Below are 25,816 nucleotides of genomic sequence, written 5' to 3' on the forward strand. Positions count from 1 at the left end.
ATTAAAGCAATGGTGCAAGCATCTTTACTCTTTGAAGTAGAACCATGGAAACTTGTATGTGCACCTGAGAAAGACAACACTGCAGTATGTGTGACAGTCCCTCAGTATAGCATTGGACTGACAGCCTGGATTTTTGTGTTGAAACCTTCAAAGCCTATAGTCTTAAGGCCTGGAAGCAGAATTGCTACCAGCGGAGTCACGACTAACTGAGCTGAATGTGTTGTTGCCCACAGCCTGATATTGTCAAGTTTGTAATTGTTGACCATTCTGTTCCCAAAATTGCTGCATTCATTGTGATGGTGATGCTCCCAAAACATTTGCAAAACAAAATGCTGTGTAACTTCCAGGAAAACTTGGAGACGAAAGTGTTCTTGCAATTTTCAGTGGTAGAGCCACAGCTAGAGGGAGAGGAGGCAATGTTAAGTTTAATTTGGTAAGTTGCAGTAGTGCCTTCTATATAGCATATCCCACAGCCAGAGTTGAATGGTGCCACATATTGAGCATTGAAGAAAAGGTGGTCTGTAAGTAAACTGCTTTTGTCCTGTATGGTTTTGAGCCCTGACCCGACATACCACCAAGTGAGTGATGAGTACTACACTGCTAACTTGAGACTTGTAAAGGAGAGCTTTGCAGTGGTGGAATGTGAGCCAGTTCTGACAGAGTAAAACTTAAATGCTGCATCTATAGCCGCCTTGTACATGTAACAGTCCCATTTCAGTGAAGACCCCAGAATGTTGATGTTGAGGGACATGACAAAACTAATGGAGTGAGTGAGTGTCCGGGCTTTCACTGCTTCAAAATAAGGTTTACTGGTATTTTTGAGATGTGGATGGTATCTGTCATTTGGTCAGCCCTGGCCAAAATCTTACCCTGGTGTATCTGAAAAACCTGACCTGTAACATCTTGCATTAGTACAGCAACTTCAATGTAACAATAGATCCCAAAGGTCCTCACAAGACCATTATGCGACAAAATTTGACATTGAGCCACAGTAAGGGATAGCAGAGTGGATGCAGCAGGGGAATCCTAAGCACTGGAGTGGCATGAGGGGAGTCCCAGAGAAGCAAGGTAAAGCAAATCTTGTTGCTGTCGAGCGCAAGTGAGGAGTGGACTGGAGAACTGGAGTGATGTAGGACAGTTGCCGGACTTGGGCCTGGTGCTAACTGTTGAGCTGTTGCTGTTTGGAATTCTTTACTGGACTGTAATTTAAATCCTTTTCACTATGTTATCATTACCTCACTCCTAACTCACTCATAAACACTGTACATGATGCTTATTGCTTTCCTTTTAATCCTCTTTTGTATAACAACATTTTAACTGTGTAAGATTTGTACCAAGGTACTTGTACCTAGAATGGTGCATTAAAAGGCAGCCGTTGTAAAAAAAAACTTTTCACTGTACTCCTGTAGGAGGGTACTAATGACAATAAAAACATATTCAGTTCCAAGATTTAGAAGGGACTTGTGTGGGCCACTTTTTCACACAAAGGGTGGTTCATGTGTGGAATAATCTGCTGGAGGAAGTGGTAGATGCAGGTTCTGTGACAACATTTAAAAGATATTTGAATAGGTACATGATTAGGAAATGTTTAGAGGGATATGCAGGCAAACACAGGCAAGTGGGACTAATTTAGTTAGGAAACTTGGTCGGCATAAATGAGTTGGACTGAAGAGTCTGTTTCTGTGCTATGTGATTATAACTCGAAATGAAATGCTTATATGTGCTTATATGCATTACAACTGAAGGGAGAACAGTACATGACAAAGTGTAAGATAATAAAGTGTGAAGCTGGATGAACACAGCAGGCCAAGCAGCATCTCAGGAGCACAAAAGCGGACGTTTCGGGCCTAGACCCTTCATCAGACAGGGGGATGGGATGAGGGTTCTGGAATAAATAGGGAGAGAGGGGGAGGCGGACTGAAGATGGAGAGAAAAGAAGATAGGTGGAGAGGAGAGTATAGGTGGGGAGGTAGGGAGGGGATAGGTCAGTCCAGGGAAGACGGACAGGTCAAGGAGGTGGGATGAGGTTAGTAGGTAGGAAATGGAGGGGCGGCTTGGGGTGGAAGGAAGGGATGGGTGAGAGGAAGAACAGGTTAGGGAGGCAGAGACAGGCTGGGCTGGTTTTGGGATGCACTGGGGGGGAGGGGATGAGCTGGGCTGGTTGTGTGATGCAGTGGGGGGAGGGGACAAACTGGGCTGGTTTTGGGATGTGGTGGGGGAAGGGGAGATTTTGAAGCGGGTGAAGTCCACGTTGATACCATTGGGCTGCAGCGTTCCCAAGGGGAATATGAGTTGCTGTTCCTGCAACCTTCGGGTGGCATCCTTGTGGCACTGCAGGAGGCCCATGATGGACAGGTCATCTAAAGAATGGGAGGGCTAGTTGAAATGGTTCGCGACTGGGAAGTGCAGTTGTTTATTGCGAACTGAGCCCCCTCCCATTGTTTAGATGACATGTCCATCACGGGCCTCCTGCAGTGCCACAATGATGCCACCCGAAGGTTGCAGCAACAGCAACTCATATTCCGCCTGGGAACCCTGCAGCCCAATGGTATCAACGTGGACTTCACCAGCTTCAAAATCTCCCCTTCCCCCATCGCATCCCAAAACCAGCCCAGTTCGTCCCCTCCCCCCACTGCATCCCAAAACCAGCCCAGCCTGTCTCTGCCTCCCTAACCTGTTCTTCCTCTCACCCATCCCTTCCTCCCACCCCAAGCCGCACCTCCATCTCCTACCTACTAACCTCATCCCACCTCCTTGACCTGTCCGTCTTCCCTGGACTGACCTATCCCCTCCCTACCTCCCCACCTATACTCTCCTCTCCACCTATCTTCTTTTCTCTCCATCTTCGGTCCTCCTCCCCCTCTCTCCCTATTTATTCCAGAACCCTCACCCCATCCCCCTCTCTGATGAAGGGTCTAGGCCCGAAACATCAACTTTTGTGCTCCTAAGATGCTGCTTGGCCTGCTGTGTTCATCCAGCTTCACACTTTATTATCTTGGGGAGGTAGGGAGGGGATAGGTCAGTCCAGGGAAGATGGACAGGTCAAGGAGGTGGGATGAGGTTAGTAGGCAGGAAATGGAGGTGCGGCTTGGGGTGGGAGGAAGGAATGGGTGAGAGGAAGAACAAGTTAGGGAGGCAGAGACAGGCTGTGCTGGTTTTGGGATGCAGTGGGTGGAGGGGATGAGCTGGGCTGGTTTTATCTGCAGTTCCCATTATCTCTGATCACATGACAAACTGTGTCATGTTTTCCCAATATTACTTAAGAAATGATTATAACATTTTAAAAGAACAGAATTTAAAATGTAAAATAGTAGTTTTCACTTTCAGAATTTTCCAAGCCAAGAGTGCACGCAAAAAATACACATTCCCAAAAAGCAGTATTGGAGTGAGATTCTGTTTCGTTCTGCCCTGTTCCCATTTCCATCTGGGCAGTTTCTGAAGCAAGTTGTGAACCTCTGCCGGGAAACAAACTAAATATGCAGACAGCCAATTAAGTATGTCTTTAAAATGCTGCAGTGCGATTTACACCAAAAGCAGCACATAGGTTCTGTAGTTTCATTCGGATGCAGGACGTGAATGAAATGCATCGAGTCATTGTTGAGTGAACTTGATCTGCTTGGAAGGCTGAAATTGGCAAGCTTGCAATAAGCCACAAGGAAAGATACTGATTGGTTGTGCTGGGCTAACATCACTAGCTTTAGAGGGAATTGCAACTTTGTGCACTGACTTGCAAGTGCCTTAGGGCCTGTTTAAACTGAGTCTTAAATTTCTGGCTGCCAGACTTACCTGCAAATTTCAAGTGACTTCTGCAACAGGAGCTTGGACCGTTTAAGAGAGAGCAGTGGCTTCAGCTACCACAACAGCAGCAACAACATTGATTGAATTGAATGGCAGAGCAAACTTGATGGGCTGAGTGACTCACTCCTGCTTCTAACTACAGAAACAATAGCTGTCTTTGCAACCACATGCTGTGGCACAAAACAGAGGGAGTGGAAAGGGAGCTCAGCTCAAAGATGATGATGTGCCCAGTGCAGAATCTGTAGCCAAGGACAGGCTTCTCAATTTGTCAGAACAAGGTTAGTTTGGGAGACATGGCCTTTTGCACCACATAGCTGAGACGTTTGTTGCCCATGGAACCAGACACATTCCATCCCCTATTCCCAATTCCTCCGCCTCCGCCGCATCTGCTCCCACGATAAGACATTCCACTCCCGCACATCCCAGATGTCCAAGTTCTTTAAGGACCGCAACTTTCCCCCCACAGTGATCGAGAACGCCTTTGACCGCGTCTCCTGTATTTCCCGCAACACATCCCTCACACCCCGCCCCCGCCACAACCGCCCTAAGGGGATCCCCCTCGTTCTCACACACCACCCCACCAACCTCCGGATTCAACGCATCATCCTCCGACACTTCCGCCATTTACAATCCGACCCCACCACCCAAGACATTTTTCCATCCCCTCCCCTGTCTGCTTTCCGGAGAGACCACTCTCTCCGTGACTCCCTTGTTCGCTCCACACTGCCCTCCAACCCCACCACACCCGGCACCTTCCCATGCAACCGCAGGAAATGCTACACTTGTCCCCACACCTCCTCCCTCACCCCTATCGCAGGCCCCAAGATGACATTCCACATTAAGCAGAGGTTCACCTGCACATCTGCCAATGTGGTATACTGCATCCATTGTACCCGGTGCAGCTTCCTCTACATTGGGGAAACCAAGCGGAGGCTTGGAGACCGCTTTGCAGAACACCTCCGCTCAGTTCGCAACAAACAACTGCACCTCCCAGTCGCAAACCATTTCCACTCCCCCTCCCATTCTCTAGATGACATGTCCATCATGGGCCTCCTGCAGTGCCACAATGATGCCACCCGAAGGTTGCAGGAACAGCAACTCATATTCCGCCTGGGAACCCTGCAGCCATATGGTATCAATGTGGACTTCACCAGTTTCAAAATCTCCCCTTCCCCTATTGCATCCCTAAACCAGCCTAGTTCGTCCCCTCCCCCCACTGCACCACACAACCAGCCCAGCTCTTCCCCCCCACCCACTGCATCCCAAAACCAGTCCAACCTGTCTCTGCCTCCCTAACCGGTTCTTCCTCTCACCCATCCCTTCCTCCCACCCCAAGCCGCACCCCCAGCTACCTACTAACCTCATCCCACCTCCTTGACCTGTCCGTCTTCCCTGGACTGCCCTATCCCCTCCCTACCTCCCCACCTATACTCTCTCCACCTATCTTCTTTACTCTCCATCTTCGGTCCACCTCCCCCTCTCTCCCTATTTATTCCAGCTCCCTCTCCCCATCCCCCTCTCTGATGAAGGGTCTGGGCCCGAAACGTCAGCTTTTGTGCTCCTGAGATGCTGCTTGGCCTGCTGTGTTCATCCAGCCTCACATTTTATTATCTTGGAATTCTCCAGCATCTGCAGTTCCCATTATCTCTGATACTATTTAAACCCACCCAAGGGGACTGGTGGGTGTCGGGGGTGGGGTGGGGGGGAGGGGGGGAGGGTGTGGCACATGCATTGCCAGTGGTTTTCAAAGCCAACAAAGCAGTGACTGACTTTGCTTCAACCTTTTCCAGGAACCCAGAGACATATCCAGGATATCACAGTCAGTTTCCCATGAATGCCTCACCCTGATCACTGATGTTTTGTTTGCCGAGGCTGCCAATTATATCATCTTAGCTATTGATGAGGCTGCTCAAACATAAACTACTGTTGGCTTCACTGAATTGAATGGATTTTAAATGCCAGGAGGTGGTTGATTGCATGCATGTGATGATCAAAACTCCCTCAGATTATTTTGGAATCTTCATAATCATCTCTGTACAGAATCTTTGTTGATCACAGCAAGGAGAGAGCTGCTATGACTCTTCCATTCTTCATTAATCAAATCCCATAGGCCAGTCTGGTAGGAGACTGAGATCCCCAATGAAGATCTGCCTCTGAGTCCCGTTAAGAACTTTTCAATAGAGATGGAGTGGAGATATAACAGGAACCATATCATTCATCCATGCTACAATAGAGCAAGCCACTGGCTTGCTCAAAATAGAGTTTCAGACCCTGTGAAATCTGGAGATGCCCCATTCTTAGAATTCTGATGATCCTTCTTTCTAACAAGGTGCTAAAAGGTAGAGTGGAGATGGTGCAAGAAGAGTTTGGAGAGTCTCAGACTCTAGCATTAAGATGGGAAGTCTGCTGTAAACCTGGTGCTGGAAGCCACAAGCCTAATTAACAGAGAAACCTATTATGAACTAATCCAGACACACTTTCACTTGAAAAACTGTACTTGCAGAGATTTGAGATTTCTGTCAAAAACAAACTGTGATACTAGCCCCATATTTCATTTTTGCAGATTGTGTGATGCGTGGATGACAATCTACCCATTAATTGGAAGGAAGCTGAATAGGTTGAAGGGGAATTGTGACTCAGCTGAGGTCATGTAAATGTGGTCTTTATGTGGACTGAAGTAAGGATTTTCTTCATTGAAACGTTAGCATTGTAAAAACACTCAAGTGAATTCCCTTTTGAAACTTAGCTGTCATCCTCGTCATGGTACAGCCCCTGAAGCTTGAGCAGAGCTGGATTCAGACTGCTTGTTCCTCCATGAGATCTGCAAGTAATGAATATCTTCTGTGTTTTGGAATCCATTGCAGTCCAGCAATAGACTGTCCTATCAATGGCGAGGCACACTGGGTTATCAAGACCGGTGTTAGGAGCTGAGCTCAGATGGCTAACTTGCAATGCAAAGTGATACAATAGTGTGGGTTCAACTCCTGTACCAACTGAGGTTACCATTGATGGATTCTCATTTGCAACCTCTTCATTGTTCAGGTGGAGTGCCCCTGAGGTTAAACCACCACCAGCCATCTATCTCTCCTGAGAGAGCAGCCCTGTGGTTTGGTAAGACTACAGTGCCTTTAGCTTTAATGTAGGGCCCAGAAAGTGATGTGTTTCTGCTCCAGGGAAGGCTGTGCAGAAATCATGAGACTACACTCTGGGAGCATTTATCCTTCATGTATTCCATAAGGATCTGCCATAGAGATTGATGACATAAATTTGCTCTGATTGTAGATAGAGTAGGGTTTTAACAAGACCCTAGTATAGTGCAGGTAGTAAGGGCTCATATATCAGAGATAATGGGAACTGCAGATGCTTTAGAATTCCAAGATAATAAAATGTGAGGCTGGATGAACACAGCAGGCCAAGCAGCATCTCAGGAGCACAAAAGCTGACGTTTCGGGCCTAGACCCTTCATCAGAGAGGGCGATGGGGAGAGGGAACTGAAATAAATAGGGAGAGATGGGGAGGCGGACCGAAGATGGAGAGTAAAGAAGATAGGTGGAGAGAGTATAGGTGGGGAGGTAGGGAGGGGATAGGTCAGTCCAGGGAAGACGGACAGGTCAAGGAGGTGGGATGAGTTTAGTAGGTAGCTGGGGGTGCGGCTTGGGGTGGGAGGAAGGGATGGGTGAGAGGAAGAACCGGTTAGGGAGGCAGAGACAGGTTGGACTGGTTTTGGGATGCAGTGGGTGGGGGGAAAGAGCTGGGCTGGTTGTGTGGTGCGGTGGGGGGAGGGGACGAACTGGGCTGGTTTAGGGATGCAGTAGGGGAAGGGGAGATTTTGAAACTGGTGAAGTCCACATTGATACCATTAGGCTGCAGGGTTCCCAGGCGGAACATGAGTTGCTGTTCCTGCAACCTTCGGTTGGCATCATTGTGGCAGTGCAGGAGGCCCATGATGGACATGTCATCTAGAGAATGGGAGGGGGAGTGGAAATAATTTGCGACTGGAAGGTGCAGTTGTTTGTTGCGAACTGAGCGGAGGTGTTCTGCAAAGCGGTCTCCAAGCCTCCGCTTGGTTTCCCCAATGTAGAGGAAGCCACACCGGGTACAATGGATGCTGTATACCACATTGGCAGATGTGCAGGTGAACCTCTGCTTCATGTGGAATGTCATCTTGGGGCCTGGGATAGGGGATAAATGCTACACTTGCCCCCACACCTCCTCCCTCACTATCCCTTCATCAGAGGGTCTAGGCCCGACACGTCAGCTTTTGTGCTCCTGAGATGCTGCTTGGCCTGCTGTCTTCATCCAGCTCCACGATTCAAAAGTTAGCCCTGTTTGGTCAATGAGAACCATAGCACTCGCAACTCCAAACATCATTGAATCGAGTGACAACTGATGATGTTGTATGTAAATACCTGAATGCAAATGGTTAACGACCTGAACCATCATTTAAGGCTGTTGTGCCAGTAAATTCTTGGTGTATCCCTCTTCCATGTTTTGAACGGGATGTATCATTGGCAGTCCTCAAGACCGCTGTCATTGCTCTCATATTGAAGGAGGGTTCAAAGGGCAAAAACGCCCGTACTTTAACTAATTGGGTTCTATCCCACTTACAAAGAGTGTATATTTGTTACACTGTCATGCCATTTTTTTTTCTTTATGAGTATTATTTTGCTTAAATTAATTTTTATGCTTCCAATCCCATTTTCAATGCTATAGTTCTCAGGATGCCTGCAACGCTCAACTGTAAATACTGGCACAAAAAAATTCAAACCGTGACTACCATTTCCATATTTGCAATAGCAATATCATCATTACCATTTTTCAAGGGACCCATGTTACTTCTGACCATACGTTTTTGTCAAATATAATTTTCAAGATACATTTCAGAGTGAGTGCTGAATGAATGTGGTGATGTCAGACCTCTCTGTTGCCTGAATTTCAGAGGTTAATCATACTGAAAACTTTAGTTCCATTTACTCTGTTTTTGAAATAAAGGACGGTGTTTGGGAACAAGGTTATGAAGATATGTAGGAATGGAAGTGGAATTTGGATTGCGATTAATACAGTAGAAACACTGTGGCAGACCTGTCCTTTGTATCAGTCGGATAAAGTTACGGTATTTTTGGAAAATGATTAACAGCAGTTTTACTTCAGTGCCAGAAATCAGAATGCACATCAGCATCTTAAATGCATTTTTACACATGATATAAGTTTTAACAGAAAAAAAGTGACACAATTATAAAACTTGTACTTGAGTCATGCGTTCAACTTTAGCAATTAATATATGAATTACTCTTTGTTTAGGTATTAAAGACTTTGTACAGGACGTATGGAAACATGAAACAAAAACCTATCTGGAATGATCTTAACCCAAAAGCCATCAGCACAGATGAGATGTTTGGTTTTATACACCCTGCAACTCGAGAATGGAAGGATGGTAGTGTTTTGAATACAGCATTTTGAACACCCATTATGTGGTTGATAAAACTGGGGTCAGGATTATTGACTAAGACATTGATTGAGTCGCTTTGAAAACCATCAATTGAGGCTGCTGTGCCAATAAACTCTTGGTTTATCCTTTTTCCCTTGTTTTGAAAGTGATGTAACATTGTAGTCGTCTGTCAATACTCCCATGTCAAAGGAAGGTTGAAAGGCTGCAGGCAAAAATGCCTACTTAGTTCAAAAATTTAGATTCCATCCCACTGGATCTAGTGATTTTGTTTCTCTCTAATTTGAGCACTGCCCACTAAATTAGCCCAGTGAACTCCTGCATTGCCCCTTGTGCAGTTATACACCTCCTATGGGAGGTATTGATGGGTAGTCATCAGGAGCAAAATCTGTGTTCTGTTCCCTGGCCAAGAAGCCCTAAGACTAATTGTGGCATCTGTGATGTGACACCCTGTGGAAATTTGTTTACTTAGCACAAACTATCCTACTTTATAGAGCTCAATGCTCCAGTACTGGGTACCATGAAATTACTCACAAAGCCATGAGAAAACATTGAAATGGACATTGTAATCTTGTCTGTTGCACCTAGTAATTTGTTGACAGGTCGAAAATTCTCAGTTTCAATAAAGCTTTGATATTCATTGTTTCTTTTGTTCACAGGTCTTTTCTCTTACATTATGAGAGAGCAAGCCAATATAACACATGATGGTCCAAAATGGATTGTGCTAGATGGTGATATAGATCCCATGTGGATTGAGTCACTGAACACAGTTATGGATGATAATAAGGTAGTTAGTGCTTTAATTAGAGAATAATGCAAGCGACTGTTTCAAAATATCAACATGTTCACGGTGGGCACTTATTCCAAAAGTATTGATTTAACATTTCCAAAATCATAAACATCCCTCCCACCACATGGATGCCCTAATTAATCAGAAGCATCCAAACTTAATGTTCTTTTGTTTCATTTTTAAATTCATAATTGATGATACTTTGCAGAATCATATTTTCAGTTATTCTGCTCCCACTCTTGTTGGCGAAGACAAAAATTCTCCTTTTCTGTTCCAAGGTCAAATATTATTCCATCACCTGCACTATATCCTCTGTTTCAGGACTCCATTAAGAATTTTGATCTTGCTGATGCCAAGGTGTATGTATAAATGTATTCCTGTTCTGTTCCAACTACTAACCTCTGAATTCCTACTACACTTTCATCTGGAACTTGTGAGTGCAGAATGACTCCCTATGAAAGATGGTATTTTCTCAACTTCCAGAAATCATCAAAACTTGTGTTTCTGCTAGACTGCAAACCAAAAAGCAGGCAATCCCCAATCATCCTGCAATGTAATAGCTGGATTTCTGTACCTTGATTTACATTTCAAATTTTGATGCATGAAATTAACTGATTTCTTTCAAATTTTCAAAGACAGATCTTTTCAGATCATCTTTCTGGCAGATCTTCCCAGCCCTTGAAAAAGATAGGCCAGGGTAAGAAACTGGGAAAAGTCAAGTGAAATGTCCAACAAGGACATTCCTGACACAGATCAAAAGTTCATTTTCCATCCAAGTATTAAATGGTGAGACAAGATTCTTCGCAATGAGTGAGGAGAGTTTTATTTGCATGGATTATCAGTCAGCAAGGTGCCAAAGATATTGCTGCAGTCTTGTAGATTTGTGCAGGTTTCCCAGTCTCCCAGACAAACCTGCCTGTTTCTCCTCTATCTGTCTACGTCACCAGAGTCACAATTATTGACACCATGAGGTCATCTCCTTCCTGGATCTTAGCAGGTGCCTACTCTCTGACAGTCTTTTGAGTGCCAGTGAGCTGGGGTGTTTCTCTGTTGACCAGTCGTGGAAGCGTGGCCATGGGAGCTCCCAACTCTAATCCAGCTGAAGTACCTAATAAGGTGTCTTATCTGAGGTGGTAGTGGTGGGGATGGGGGGGGGGGGGGGCGGTGTGTGGTGAGGGTGGTGTGGTGTTGTACAGAAAGTGGCCTTGCCAGTGCTTGTAGCATGGTGGTATGTAGCTTGGCAGAACAGCGAAGATCATTGACCTTGTGGCATTGCTGGGCATTTCTTCAGATGGTGATAACGTACTGAACCTAGGCCAGCTGGCATAGTCAATGTCGTGGCCTCTTCTGCCCATTCTGGGGAAGAGGACAACCATCTTCTTCACCACCCAACCAACCAGGAGCTCCAGGATCCTGGCCATATTGTCGGACACCAGTTACTTGTGATCTGCCATATTTAGGGCAAATGTCTCAAACTGTTTACGGCAGCTCCGTGCTCTCATGCTCTTCCAGGTGCACAACAGCCTTTCAAATATGGCACGGGGCATCTTGGGACATCCAGGCAGTGGTTAATACTTCAGCCTATTAGCATGTAGGAGAATCGGGCTAGCATTCGATGAATAGGGTGCCATTACAGTGCAGTACCTAGTTATTGAGGTGAGTTTGGGATGATAGCATAAGAGAAAGCACTAGCCCTCACAGAGAGAAACCCTCCATGAATCTCAACAAAAATGGCAGGAGATTTTTGCTAAGATTCGGTCCACAACGTTTCATCTTTTAGAAGTCTGTACAACAGCTACAGTTTTACGTTGGATATCTGTGCCGTCAGTTTAGTGACTTTTTTTAACATTACTAGCTCCATTGTTGCAAATTTCCACACTTCCTGTATTGCTGTGGGTCTTCCAAGAATGTATATTTCTCCCTTTATGCAACACACTGCATTTCTCCTCCAAAGTTTCAGCAAAGTGCAGGAAAGACTTTCCAGCACTTCTACTTGACTGGAAAAGTCTGGTCTCACTATTAGATTAGATTACCCATAGTGTGGAAACAGGCCCTTCGGCCCAACAAGTCCACACCACCCTTGAGGCATCCCACCCAGACCCAGCCTCCTATAACCCAAACAACCCTGAACACTCCGGGCAATTTAGTGTGGCCAATCCACCTAGCCTGCACATCTTTGGACGGTGGGAGGAAACCAGAGCACCCGGAGGAAACCCACGCAGGCAAGGGGAGAATGTGCAAACTCCACACAGACAGTCGCCCGAGGCTGGAATTGAACCTGGGTCCCTGGTGCTGTGAGGCTGCAGTGCTAACCACTGAGCCACCGTGCCGCCCCTAGTTGTCAATGATAGTCCTCTTTCTCTGTTGCAGTCTTTTTTCTTATTTTATTTTATACGGCCATAGCAAGTCTTCTTCAGAAATTTTCTTCAGAACGGCAGTGAAGAAATCAGAGGAAACATTTTTGGTCCTGTGACCCATCCTAAGAACTGGACCCAATATGTTAATTCTGATTTCTCTCCACAGATGCTGTTAGACCTGCTGAGTTTTTCCAGCAATTTTTGTCTTTGTTTTTGGCTGTGATTTCCAGCATCCAAGTTCTTTCATTTTTTTCACGAATTTCTTCACCATGACTTCGGTGAAAAAAGCTCCTGTTTTTCGTGCCAAGTCTTGTTATCTTAACCTCTCATTCTTCTTGACAATTCTTCAGCGTACTCTTACTGTATTTCTACCAGCCATGTTGGAACTGACCAGAACTGCAAACAATACCTTATCAGTGATCTAACTAATGTCTTTTATAAATTCAACACTAGTTCCTTACGTCCATGTTTCGAAACCCAATGTCAAACTCAGAATCCTCTCGCTGTCCCCTTTAACGGCCATCACTTCGCACCCATAGCCATTTATACCAATAACTGTGGAGCTGGAAAAACACAGTTGGTCAGACAGCATCCGAGGAGCCGAAAGTTAATGTTTCAGGCTGAAACCCCCCCCCAACAGAACGGGGGAGAGGAGTCCAGAAATAAATACAGGGAAGGGGTGAGCTTGGGCGAGGGTAGGTGAGGTGGAGATAGGTGGATGCGGGTAGGGGGTTATTGTGGTTGGTCAGTGGGAAGGTGGAACAGATAAGTGAGTCAGAAGAAGGACAGATTTGGGGGTTGTGGGAGAGATTTTGAAGCTGGTGAAGTCAATATTGAAGCCATTGGGCTGTAAGTTCCCAAGGTGAAATATGAGGTGTTGTTGCTCTAGTTTACATTTGGCTTGCTCTGACAGTGAAAGAGGCCAAGGATGAATATATCACTAGAGAGTGGGAAGGGGAGTTAAAGTGGAGGGCAGCTGGAAGATTGGGTTGGTTGGAGCCTGCAGACTGTAGATGCTCCCCAAACCAGTCCCTGAATCTGTGTTTGTCTCCTCGATTTGGAGGAGACCACATCGAGAGCAATGGATACAGTAGATGAGGTTAAATGAATTTCAGGTGAATTTCTGCTAGATCTGGAAAGATTGTTTAGGGCCTCAGACAGAGGTGAGGGGGGAGGTGTAGGGGCAGGTGTAGTAGAGGATTTGGTCGGCTGTGTGGAGCTGATGAGGGAGCTGTGGAAGGAATAGTCCCTGCGGAAAGCGGACAGTGGTAAGGAGGGAAATATCTTTTTGGTTGGGAGGAGGGTCTGATTATAGGTTGTGGAAATGTCAGAGGATGATGCATTGTATTCTGAGGTTGGTGGGGTCATTTGTGAGGACCAAGGGGTCTCTATCCTTATTGTTGTTTGGGGGAGCGTTTTGATGACAGAAGCATGGGAAATGGGGGATATGTGGTTGAGGGCCTGCTTAGGAACAGAAGAAGGGAAATTATGGTCTCTAAAGTAGGAGGATACCTGGGAAGTCTTAGAGTAGAACGCCTCATCCTGGAAGAAGATGTGGCAGATGTGGGGAAATTGTGAGTAAGGAGGGTGGGTGAGAGGAGAGAAATGGTCCAGGTGAATTTGCAGGCACAGTGGAAGATGTTGGCTAGGTTGATGAACTGTTCAAGCTGCTTGTGGGGGCATGAGGCAGCAGTGATACAGTCATCAATATAGCGGAGAAGGAGATGTGGGATAGTGCCGGTGTAGTTGAAGAAGGACTGTTCCACAAATCTACAAGGAGGCAGGCGTGGCTTCAACCCATGGCCACCCCTTTGGTTTGTTGGAACCGGGGAGGAATTGAAAGAAAAATTTGTTGAGGTGAGGACCAATTCCACCAAGGAAATGGAAGTGTCGGTGGAGAGGGATTGGTTGGGCCTACGGGAGTGGAAGAAGCAGAGGGCCTTTAGACTATCCTCCTGTGAAGTACAGATGCACAGGGCCTGAATGTCCATGATGAAGAGGTGATGGGGGCCTGGGAATTGAAAGTTTGGAAAATGTGGCGAGTGTGGATTGTGCCCCGAATGTAGGTAGGAAATTCCTGGACCAAAGGGGAAAGAACAGAGTCAAGATAGGAGGAGATGAGCTCAGTGGGGCAAGGGCAGGCAGAGACAGTGGGTTGACTGGGATAGTCGAGTTTATGGATCTTGGGTAGGAGTTAGAAACAGGCGGTGTGGGGTTGGGGAACTATCAGCTTACAGGCTGTGGACAGGAGGTCTCTGGAGGTAATGAGTTTGTTGGTAGTCTGGGTGATGGTGGCTTGGTGATCCAATGTGGTATTGTAATTGAAGGGCAGTATGAGGAGGTGTCAGAGTTGCCGTGTGGTTTCATCGATGTAGAAGTCAATTCACCATACTCCAACCGCACTCCCCTTGTTGGTGGGTTTGATGGTGAGGTTGGGGTTGGAGTGAAGGGGGTGAAGGGCTGCGTGTTCTAATGGAGAGAGATTGGAGTAAGTGGGAGGGGGTGGTGAGATTCAGGTGATTGACATCATTAAGGACAGTTGGAGATGAAGAGGTTGAGAGAGAGTAGGAGGCTGAGAGGGATTTTCCAGGAACATGGAGTCCACAGGAGGCGGGAGAAGGAATTGTTAGAGGATGGGTTAGATTCACATTCAAAGAAATAAGTGCAGAGGCAGAGGCATGGAAAAAGAGCTCGACATTGTGGCATGCATGGAATTCATTCACATGTGCTCACAGGGGAATAAAGGTGAGTCCTTTGCTGAGGACTGAATATTCAGCCACCGCAAGGGGGAGGTCTGGGAGGATGCTGAATAGCCAGCAGAGCTTTGGGACTGACACTGAGTGTTGAGCTGGAGCCGTGATTGGGAGTTGGAGACGGCAGCTGGAGGAGAGGGTGTATGTACAGGAGCGGTCATGTGGGCGGAAGCGGAAGTAATGACTTGGCTGGTGGTCATCACATGGTCACTGAGGCCGGTGGTCATCACATGGTTGGGCAATATGACACATTGTCCTCAACATTTCCGCTACCTATAATCAGACCCCACCACCAAAACGATATTCCTCTCTCCATCACTGTCCACTATCCACAGGGACCGTTCTGTCCATGACTCCCTTGTCAGCTGTAAACACCCCACCAGCCCCTCCACCACACCCCGGTATATTTCCCTGCAACTGCAGGAGGTGCTGCACCTGGCCCTACACCTCCCCCCCCATCACCTCCATCCCAGGCACCATCAATCCTTCCAGATGCAGCACAGATTCACCTGCGTGTCATCTAATCTGATCTACTGTATTTGTTGATGCCAATGTGGTTGTCTCTATATTCAGGAGACCAAACACAGACTCCAGGATCAGTTTGTGGAGCATCTATGCTCTGCACGCACCAACTAACCCGACCTTTCAGTTACTATGCACTTTAACTCCCCTTCCCACTCCCTGGTGACATGTCCATACTTGGCCTCCTCCACTGACATAGTGAAGCCAAATGTAAACTAGAGGAACAACTCGTCATATTTTGCCTTGGGAGCTAACAGCTCAATGGCCTGAATATTGACTTCACCAGCTTCAAAATCCCACCCCCCAAAAAATACACTGTCTACCTTCTGACTTACCTCTCCATTGCACCCTTCCCACTGACCGAACCACAATAACCTCCTACTTGCATCCACCTATTTCCATCTCACCTACCCTCCCCCCAGTCCGACCCCTCCCCTCCCCCCATTCAGTCCTGATGAAAGATTTTGTCCTGAAATGTTGACTTTCCTACTCAGATACTGTCTGACCGGCTGTGCTGTTCCAGCTCCACATTTATTGAGTCTAGCTTCCGGCTTCTGCAGTCCTTACTGTCTCCAGGCAATTAAAACCATTTGTTCGTTATAGAATCCCCTGATGGCATGCTATTGACGATAGAATGAAATTGAATAGGTTCTGCAATGAGAAGGCAGTCTAACCTACTAGACTATAGTCCAGGGGCTGAAGATAAACATTTTTTTAAATATTATTTTCATCCAAAGACTTTTTTGGTCCTCCCATTTAGGAGTTTTGAGAAGGTGAATTTCTCGGTGATATTTTCCTTTATTGGCTTCCTTAGCTCTTTTTGTTTAGTTTCTAAGTCACCAATTTGTTTGGAAAATATTTTAATTGTAGTTTTTTTAAGATTTAAATAAAGTGATGTAATTATTTTTCTGTTATTGTGAAAATTATGGAATATGTGACTACATTGTTGAAGATTTTGTTTTTTGATATGTGTATACAGGTGTTGACACTTGCCAGCAATGAACGTATTCCACTTAATCCTTCCATGCGCCTTTTGTTTGAAGTAAGCCATTTAAAAACAGCTACACCGGCCACTGTTTCCAGAGCAGGCATTTTATTTGTTAATCCTCAAGACTTGGGCTGGAATCCGTGAGTTATTGATTATATTGATGCTGGTGGTAATGCAAATGACTGTGCATGTTTAATATCAAACCTTTCAGTAAATGCGTTTTACGTTCATGTGTTATATTAGCCTTGATGCAGTCAAGAGCACCGTCACATCTGAGTCAGTTCTTTGTAGGTTAAAGCCCCACTCTGAAGAATGAAATAAATTCTCCAGGGTATTAATGCTTTGCTACATTATTGGAGTTACATCAGATGAGACATATAAACTGATGCCCTGTCCTCGGTTGGGTGTAGAAGTCTGACAGTATAAATTGAAAGAATAGTGGAGCAGTTATCTCTGATGACCTGGTCAATATTTATCCCTCACTCAATATCAGGAAAACTATATTAGCTTCTCCTTAATCAGATTGTTGTTTGTAATGCATACTATACACAAATTAGCTGACGTGTTTCCTATTTTGAAGTAGTGACATTATATTTCCAAAATTAAGCTTTTGGAAAATTCCTGGGTTGTGAAAGGTGCTATGTAAGTGCAAAGCTTTGTGCTTCTTTGTTAGGCACAAGAAAAACAAACATTTTTGCATTATACTTAGAAAAACATTATGTAATAACCCATGTAGCTGGGAATTTTCTCACAAGTGATCCAAAAGACTCCTTCCAATTTTTTTTTATAACAAATGGCATCACTTGGTGGATCAGTGCACCTGCACACGTAAAATTGGAGTAATGTTTGGTGAAATTAATGATGTGTTCATATTACTTCCTCAGCTTAATAGTAAACCTTGCAGCATGGAATCACCCACTCAGCTCTCTATTATTAGCGACAAATGAAGAAAATAGTTCTGTGGAAATTAGGTCTCAATAGCACAGAATTTGGCTGCAGTGCTCACCTTAGAACTGGATGAGTCTCAACACTCACTGTCAAAGGCAAATCATGATCTATCTTTTAGACGGTCAAACTAATCTGTTTGGATAACTGACAGAATCAGATGGGATGCCAGATGCTAACTACATTTGGATGCTGTACAGATTTAAAATAACTTGAAATATGTGTTCAAGTGTCTTACGTCTTTATCGTAAGTAATTAAATATTTTGAGAGTGTATTGAAGACTTCCTCTAAACAAGTAATTCTTTGCCATTTTGGCTTATGTTTGATTTTTTTTAACAAAAGCAACATTTTATTCATGTATTAAATCTCTCGATTTTTTAAAAACACTCCATTTCTTATGAGATGCTTAGGCCGCAAGTTGTAGCAGCTTGCTCCAGTATGATCAATCCTCAGATCGCTGCAAACTCCAATTCTGGACTTTTATGCATCCCCATTATTTATTCTGTTCCATTGGTCTCAATGACTTCTAGACTTGAAGCTCAGAAAATTCATCCTTAAACATTTCTGTTTGTGCCTCCTCCTTTAAGAAGCTTGGTAATTTAGACCTTAAACATGGCTAAAAGGAAACTAGAAATAGAAGATTTTCATTTTGCACTCAGCAGAACTAGGATGCAAGAAAACAGGATTAGAAACAGAGACAGCATTTTATAGAGAATGAGAAGTGGGTGCTGATTGTTTGGGCCATTACTATCATAAAGATTATGTCACAACAGTGAACTATCAATCTTAATTTGTAGTCTAAGCAGGTAAATTCTGATTGGTCAGGATATTGCCATGGGAATGCAGTGCAGGCAAAGAAACATAAAACAGACTCTCAACTATTTATATGTTTATCTTCTAGCTTGTGCAAGTGCATCACATTGCAGGCCCAGCTAATACTTAAACTGGTTTCTGCTGTAACTCTTAGCACAGTCTGGACTTTAGTGAATGATTCCCAACAGTATAATCACACCTAATGGGTAAATATACTTTTGAGGCTTGCAAACATGGGCTGGTTTAGCACATGTAGCATGCTGCCAACTGTGAACTGTTAACATGACCAGTTGTTTAAGGTGGTCCACTCGTTGGAAAATGTAGCCTACAGACTAGTACTGGAACTTTTACATCACATTAATCATTTGTTTGGTTATTGTGATTATTAATTGTTACTATTTGCTAATACAAATAAATAGCTGCTGGTAGACAAATATAAACCAAAGCTCTACTAGTTGAGGTTCTGACTTAACAAAACTCTCCCTGCATGCACAGATAGACAGAAATACCAAAAAAAAAGGTGTTATGGGTGAAGGGGAAGACTGGGAAAACAGTTTGGTGATCCTTGTCCACAGGGCTCAATTCAGTGAGATAAACCTTTTTGCTTGTCAGGACTTGCTATCCTTAATCTTTCTCCCCCAGGCACTTTTACTTGTTACAGGAAGCATAGAGTCATTAGTTCATACTTATAAAGTCTTTGACTTTTTGCTTACAAAGCCACAGCTTACAGCAGCTAGTGAGGGGGAAATAAACTGGCTTTCTCCAGGCTTGAGACTTTTTTTTAATTGCAGAGAAAAAGGCTGCTCCTTTCTTCTCAGAGATCTGATGATTTCTGATCCAAAATTCACACTCCAATAAATAAAACAAAGAACTGTGCATTGTGGAGATCTGAAGCAAACAACAAAACAATTTGCTGGAGAACCTAAACAGGTCTAGCAGTATCTGTACAGGGAAATCAGAGTTAACATTTCAAGTCCAGTGACCTTTTGTCTATCGCTCAAGTTGTTGAACTGCCAGGAAACCAGTCACATTGTTATTTCCAGGCAGAAGGCCTTTGTCATCAACCATAGACCAATTAGTTACTTGTTGCCAGCTGAATCTCCCTTTGTACAGGTCCCTGGCTCCAGCTCATCCATAGGAACTCTCCCATTGTTTGAACAAGTAACAGTGTAAACAGTACTTGCAGTAAGGGCCTTATAACTTAGTTGAGAAGATGTAAGAGCAGAACTAGGCCATTCAGCCCATCAAGTCTGCTTAGCCATTGAATCATAATTAATGTGCTTCTCGACCTCAATTGCCTGCCTTTTCTCCCAACCCTTGATGCTCTTAATAGTCAATAATAAGAAGAATATACGTCTGTGCCTTAATTACACTCAATGACTTGGTGTCCACAGGCTTTTGCGGCAGTAAGTTCCATAGATTAACCACCCTCTGGCTGAAGCAATTCCATCTCATCTTAACTCTAAAGGACTGTCTCTTTAACATGAAGCTTTGCTGTCAGGTCCTAGTCTATCCTACTAATGGAAGTATCTTCTATATGTCCATTATCCAGGGCTCTCAATTTTCCGTAAGTTTCACCGAGATCCCACACCTCATCCTTGCACGTCATTGAGTGCAGACCCAGAATCCTCTACCATTCCTCATACAATAATCTCTTCATCCCCATGATCATTCTTTTAAACTATTTTTTGAACCTTCTCCACAGCCAGCACATCCTTCCTTGGATAGAGGCCCGAATCTGCTCCTGATATTCTAAATAAGGTCTGACTGTAGCCTTATACAACCTCAGCAGTACATCTCTGCTCTTGTAGTTTGACCTGCTTGAAATGAATACTAACATTGCATTCTAACTACCACCTGAATTTGCATGTTAACCTTAAGAGAGTCCTGAACTAGGAGTCCCAACTTCCCTTGTCCTTCAGATTTTCAAAGCCTTTCCCCATTTAGAAAATAGTCTACATCTCTATTCTTGCTACTAAGGTGCATAACCTCGCACTTAACCACACTGTATTCTATCTGTTACTTATTTGACAACATTCTACGTCTGTACATGTCTTTCTGCAGCCTGCCTGCTGCCTCAGCACAACCTGCCCCTCCACCTATCTTTGTGTTATTTCCAAACTTAGCAACAATGCCCTAGTTCCTTTGTCCAGATCATTAATGTATAATATGACAAGTTGTCGTACCTGCACAGACCTTTGCAGAACTCCACAAGTCACAGGCTGCCATTCTGAAAAAGACCCCTTTGCCTCTACTCTCTGCCTTCTGTCAGTCAGCCAGTCTTCTATCCAAGCCTGTACCTTGCCCATAACACCATGGGCTCTTGTCTTATTTAGCAGCCTCCTGTGCAACACCTTGTCAAAGGCCTTCTGAAAATCGGAATAGAACATGCCCACCAGCTTTCCTTTGTCTAACTTGCTGGTTACCTCCAAAGAATTCTAACAGATTTGGCAGGCATGACTTCCTCTTGATAAAGCCATGCTGACTCAGTTTGTACTTCCAAGCACTCTGTAATCCCATCCTTAATAATGGACTAAATCTTTCCAAAGTCTGTGGTCCAGCTAACCAGCCTATAGTTTCCTGTCTTCAGCCTCATACCTTTCTTAAAATGGGTGTTACATTAGCCATTTTTCAGCCACCTTGCACCCTACCTGACTCCAGTGATTCCTGAAATACCACCACCAATGCCTCTACAATCTCCTCAGCTATGTCCTTTGGAATTCTGGAGTGTAACTCATTTGGTTTGGGTGATTTATCTACCTTAACACCTTTTCAGTTTCCCCAGCATCTCCTTAGTGATGCCACTATACTCACCTAGACTTTCTTGAAGTTATGGTATGATGCTGGTGTTTTCCACTCTGAAAACTGATGCAATATACCTATTTATCATTTCTTTATTCCCCATTACTACTTCTCCAGCTTCATTTTCCAGTGGTTCAGTGCCCACTCTTGCCTCTGTTATCTTCAAGATATCTAAAAATAATGCTTGCAATCTTCTTTTATATTACTAATTAGCTTACTGTCACATAAACCACCAGAGGTAGTGGTAGATGCAGGTACAATTACAACATTCCAAAGATATTTGGACAGATACATGAATAGAACAGGTTTAGAGAGATATGGGCCAAACACAGCCAAATGGGTCTAAGTTTAAACTTGGTTAGCATGGACAAGTTGGACTGAAGAGTCTGTTTCTATGCTGTATCACTCTACAACTCTGGCCATCTCCTCCCTTACATCATTGCAGTTACCTTTACTCAACTGTGATTCCATTATATCTGATTCTAGCTTCTCTCTCTCTAAGTGCAGAGTGAATTCTATTATATTATGGTCACTGATCCTGGATCTTCCTTCACCTTAAGCTCCCTAATCATGTCTGCCTCATTACGTATCACCAAATCCAGAATTGCCTGTTCCCTCATGGGCTCTACCACAAGCTGTTCGAAAAAAAATCTTGGAGATATTCCATGAATTCCTTTTCTTGACATCTACTACCAACCTGGTTTTCCCAATCCATCTGCATATTGAAGTCTGCCATGATTATAGTAATAGTTCCTTTTTTATATATGTTTTTGTTCGATTGATTTGCTTTTTTCCCCACACGCTGACAACTGCTAGGAAACCTGTACAAAACTCCCATCAGGATCTTTTATCCTTTGTGGTTCCTCAGCTGTGTCCAAATAGATTCTACACTTTCCAACTCTGTTTCACTGTTGTTTTTGATTTAGGTTAATTTCTTGCTAACTCTGCCCATCTGTCCTTCCAGTAGAGTGTGTTTCCTTGGATATTTAGCTCCTAGGCCTGATCTCCTCGCAGCTACATCTCTGTAATACCCACAGTATTATACCTGTCAGTTTTAATCTGTGCTACAAGCTCATTTACCTTGTTTCATAGGCAAATTGTGTTTAAGTATGTTACCCTTAATCCTGCATTAACTGCTCCATTTCTCCATTGTCCCATTAGTTACTGTGCTTGAAGTCAGATTCTTGACCCTTCCATACTCATTATCATATTATTTCTTCTGGAAACTTTATTTACTTCTGAGCCCTCCCTCCCCCCTTCTTAATTTTTTCCCTAATTTTCCATGTAACTGAACCCCCTTCCTACTTTTTTTTAAAAACCCTATCAACAGCCCTGGTTATGCAATTCACCAGGATTCTGGTCCCAGCCTAATTCAGGTGGAGCCCATTCTCATTACAACAGCTCCGTCCTTTCTCAGTACTGGTACCAATATACCATGAATTCTAACCCATGTCTCCCACACCACGTGTTTACCTCTTTAACTACCTTGGTCAGGAGTAGGAAGGTGTGACTATGAGTGAGGTGGGCAGAGATATCTAGGAGGCAGTGCTGAAGGAGCTTCAGCCCTTGAGCTTGTCTACCACTTTTGAGGTTCTTGTTCCCTGTGAGGATGAGAGTGGGTGTTCGAAGGAGATTGTGCAAACTGAGCCACATGTTTACCTCTTTAATCTTGGTGACCCTGTGCCAATTTGCTCATTGCTCAGGTGGTGATTCAGGGAATATGATCTTCCTCATTCTGCCTTTTATTGTAACGCTGGGCTGCTTATTTTCCCTGAGCAGAACCTCTTTACTCTTTCTACATGTATTGTTGGTGCCTAGGTGAGCCAGATCAACTGAGTTTTTTCCCCTCCCACTCCAAGTTCCCCTTAGCACCAGGCAGGCAACATAGCCTCAGGGCTCTTGATCTCGGCCACAGAGAATGGTGTCTATCCCCCTGACTATGCTATCCCCAACAGCAATTACATTGCTCTTTGCTCCCTACTCTTGAATGGCTCCCTGTACCATAGTGCTTTGGTCAGTTTGCACAATCTCCTTCGAACACCCACTGTCATCCCCACAGGGAGCGAGAACCTGAAACCTGTTAGACAAGCTCAAGGGCTGAAGCTCCTTCAGCACTGCCTCCTAGATATCTCTGCCTACCTCACTCATAGTCACACCTTCCTGCTCCTAACCAAGGTCGTTAATCTAAGGGATGTGACTGCAGCTCATCACCTCTGAGCTGGAATGCCTCGAGCAACCAGAAATTTGCTACAGAAATTACTACTGTGAATCACAATGGGGTGCACCAGCTCCCAGACATTGCCTGGCTTGGCATCTCTAATTATGTAGTTCTTAATTTAATCTTTAAAAATTACCATTTGAGTGGAGAACTGTGCAGAACAAAAAGGATTTGGGTGACCTTGTACTCCAGAAGTTGCTTTGCATGAACACCATGTGTCAGTGTTTATCACGAGGAAAGTAGAATATAAAAGTAGCCAAGCTATTCTACAGTTGTACATAATGAGGGACTTATGGGACTTGATAAGGCCACATCTGGAGTACAGTGTGCAGTTTCGATCTCCTTATTTGAAAAGAGATGCAAACATGTCTCAAAAGCAGCTCAGAGAATGTTCACTTGACTCTTTCCTGTGATGATGGGCTTGTCTTATGAAAATGGTCAAACAGGTTGAGCTTACAGCCTTGGGGTTTGAAGAATAAAATACGATTTTATCCTGAGGGACTTGATAGTGTGGATACTGGGAGGTTATCACTTGTGGCAGAGACTAGAACGAGTGAACAGAGTTTAAAACTAAGCGATCTCCTTTTTCAGGCAAACGTGAAGGGAATTTTTTTTTCTCTTTCAGGGCAGTCAGTGTGTGGAATTTTCTTTTTCAGGAAGCATTGAAGGCTGTTCAGTTTATTGAAGGCAAAGTTAGGTAGATTTTTATCAAAGAAGTCAACGGTTACAGGAGCATGCAGGAAAGTGAATTTGAGGCCACAATTAGATAATCATTACCTTATCAAATAGAGGAACAGGCTAAATAGGCTGAATGGCCTATTCATGCTCCTACATTACCTTGGAACAGAGGATAGGCATTGGAGGAGGTCAAAGATTGTAAATGGAAAACAAAGGAAAGAAAATGTACTGTTATCACATGGTTCCATAAGGGGAGATGATGGTATAGTAGTTATGCCACTGGACTATAAATCCCTTATTACTTTGGGCCCACAGATTCAGATCCTACAGGCAGCTGGCAGAATTTGTTTAATTAAATAAATTCAGAATTGAAAACTAGACTCAATAATGTTGAGAATGGGGAGCTATCATTGATTTTTGTAAAAATCCCACCTGGTTCACCCAAGTTTCCTTTACAGAAGGAGATTTGCTGACGTTATCTGTTCTGACCTTCATTTGACTCCAGATTCACAGTAGTGTTTTGTGGCAATTCCTCCTAACTATTCTCTGAAGTGATCCAGCAAGTCTGTCAATTCCAGGACAATTACAGACAGACGACAAATTCTGACCCTGCTAGCAACATCCACATTCCAAGAAATAACGTATATTAAAAACAACTAATTTGTGATTTTTGTTCAAGCCAGCACAACATATGCTAGGAGGTGGAAACCTAGAGTTTCTGGAAAAATGGGCAAAGATTTCTAAACTGCAATCACTTGCCACTCAGGCCTCCTTAAAGTGCCTTCAAAAAACATATATCTTGACTCATGTTTGTTTGCAAACTCCTTTCTTGTCTCCACCATCCCTTTTTCAGATTTCTAGTTGGGCTGTTTCACAAAAAAAATCAGAAAGTCTAGTAAGGTTCCTCTCCTTCTCATTATGACCAACCCACCACCAGTTGTAGAGCAGAAGCCTGGCTGCTCAAACATTTTATGTCGAGAAGCAGCTTTAAAATGTTAAAACAAACCTAATCACTTGCCATTTAAATCTCGACCACTGCCTGCACTTCCTTCCACCTTACTAGCCAGGACTTGGGATGGCTTTATTCCTCTTAAATCAATGGCCTTGTTGGTGTGAGCAGAGGTTCCACTCCCACAGCTCAGCAAATGAAACTTATACAGACATGACACGTCCAGATCCCAGGCACAATTCCAATCATGGAGCAGATTCCTGTGCAACTCCACAATCTTGATATTTACATTTTCTGAAAAGATTATTTCATGCACTTTAACTTATGGATCTTACTGTGTAGATATGTGACCAGCTGGATTGACAGAAGGATTTACCAGTCGGAAAAGACCAACCTGACCATTCTCTTTGATAAATATGTTCCTTCATGTCTGGAGCAACTACGATCTTCTATAAAGACCATCACTCCCATTCCTGAAAATAGCATGGTACAGGTAATAAAACAGCTACTCTCTCCTTTAATCTGCTTCTGGAAGTTTAATGTTTTCACAAGCAACCTAGTAAACTAATACATTGTTACTAGTGATAGCTTAAAGTTAATTTTAATAGTCTCACAGCAATAACTGTTCACTCATCCAATTTTCTTGCATTGAATCGACAGAATCATTGAGCAAAGGAGCACATTTACGGAATCTCAGCTACTGAGAGTGCATAGAAATTTGGATGCAATTGCTCATGATTTTCCAATAATTTAAAA

At 44.0% G+C, this 25,816-nt stretch overlaps 1 protein-coding gene across 3 annotated transcripts in view; it reads left to right on the top strand.

The window, feature by feature from the left end:
- Positions 1-25,816, top strand: part of LOC125461085 (dynein axonemal heavy chain 11-like) — a 466,228-nt gene that overhangs the window by 194,827 nt on the left and 245,585 nt on the right. For 2 of the 3 annotated variants that reach the window (XM_059654665.1, XM_059654655.1), the window contains 4 exons: positions 9,100-9,232; positions 9,904-10,031; positions 16,646-16,794; positions 25,403-25,553. In XM_059654665.1, coding sequence (XP_059510648.1) covers positions 9,100-9,232; positions 9,904-10,031; positions 16,646-16,794; positions 25,403-25,553 — 561 coding nt within the window. Of the gene's footprint in view, positions 1-6,382; positions 6,476-9,099; positions 9,233-9,903; positions 10,032-16,645; positions 16,795-25,402; positions 25,554-25,816 lie in introns of those variants that run through there. The other variant, XM_059654658.1, reaches the window with a different exon arrangement.

The sequence above is a fragment of the Stegostoma tigrinum genome, chromosome 2, assembly GCF_030684315.1.
Source record: "Stegostoma tigrinum isolate sSteTig4 chromosome 2, sSteTig4.hap1, whole genome shotgun sequence".
Lineage (NCBI taxonomy): Eukaryota > Metazoa > Chordata > Chondrichthyes > Orectolobiformes > Stegostomatidae > Stegostoma > Stegostoma tigrinum.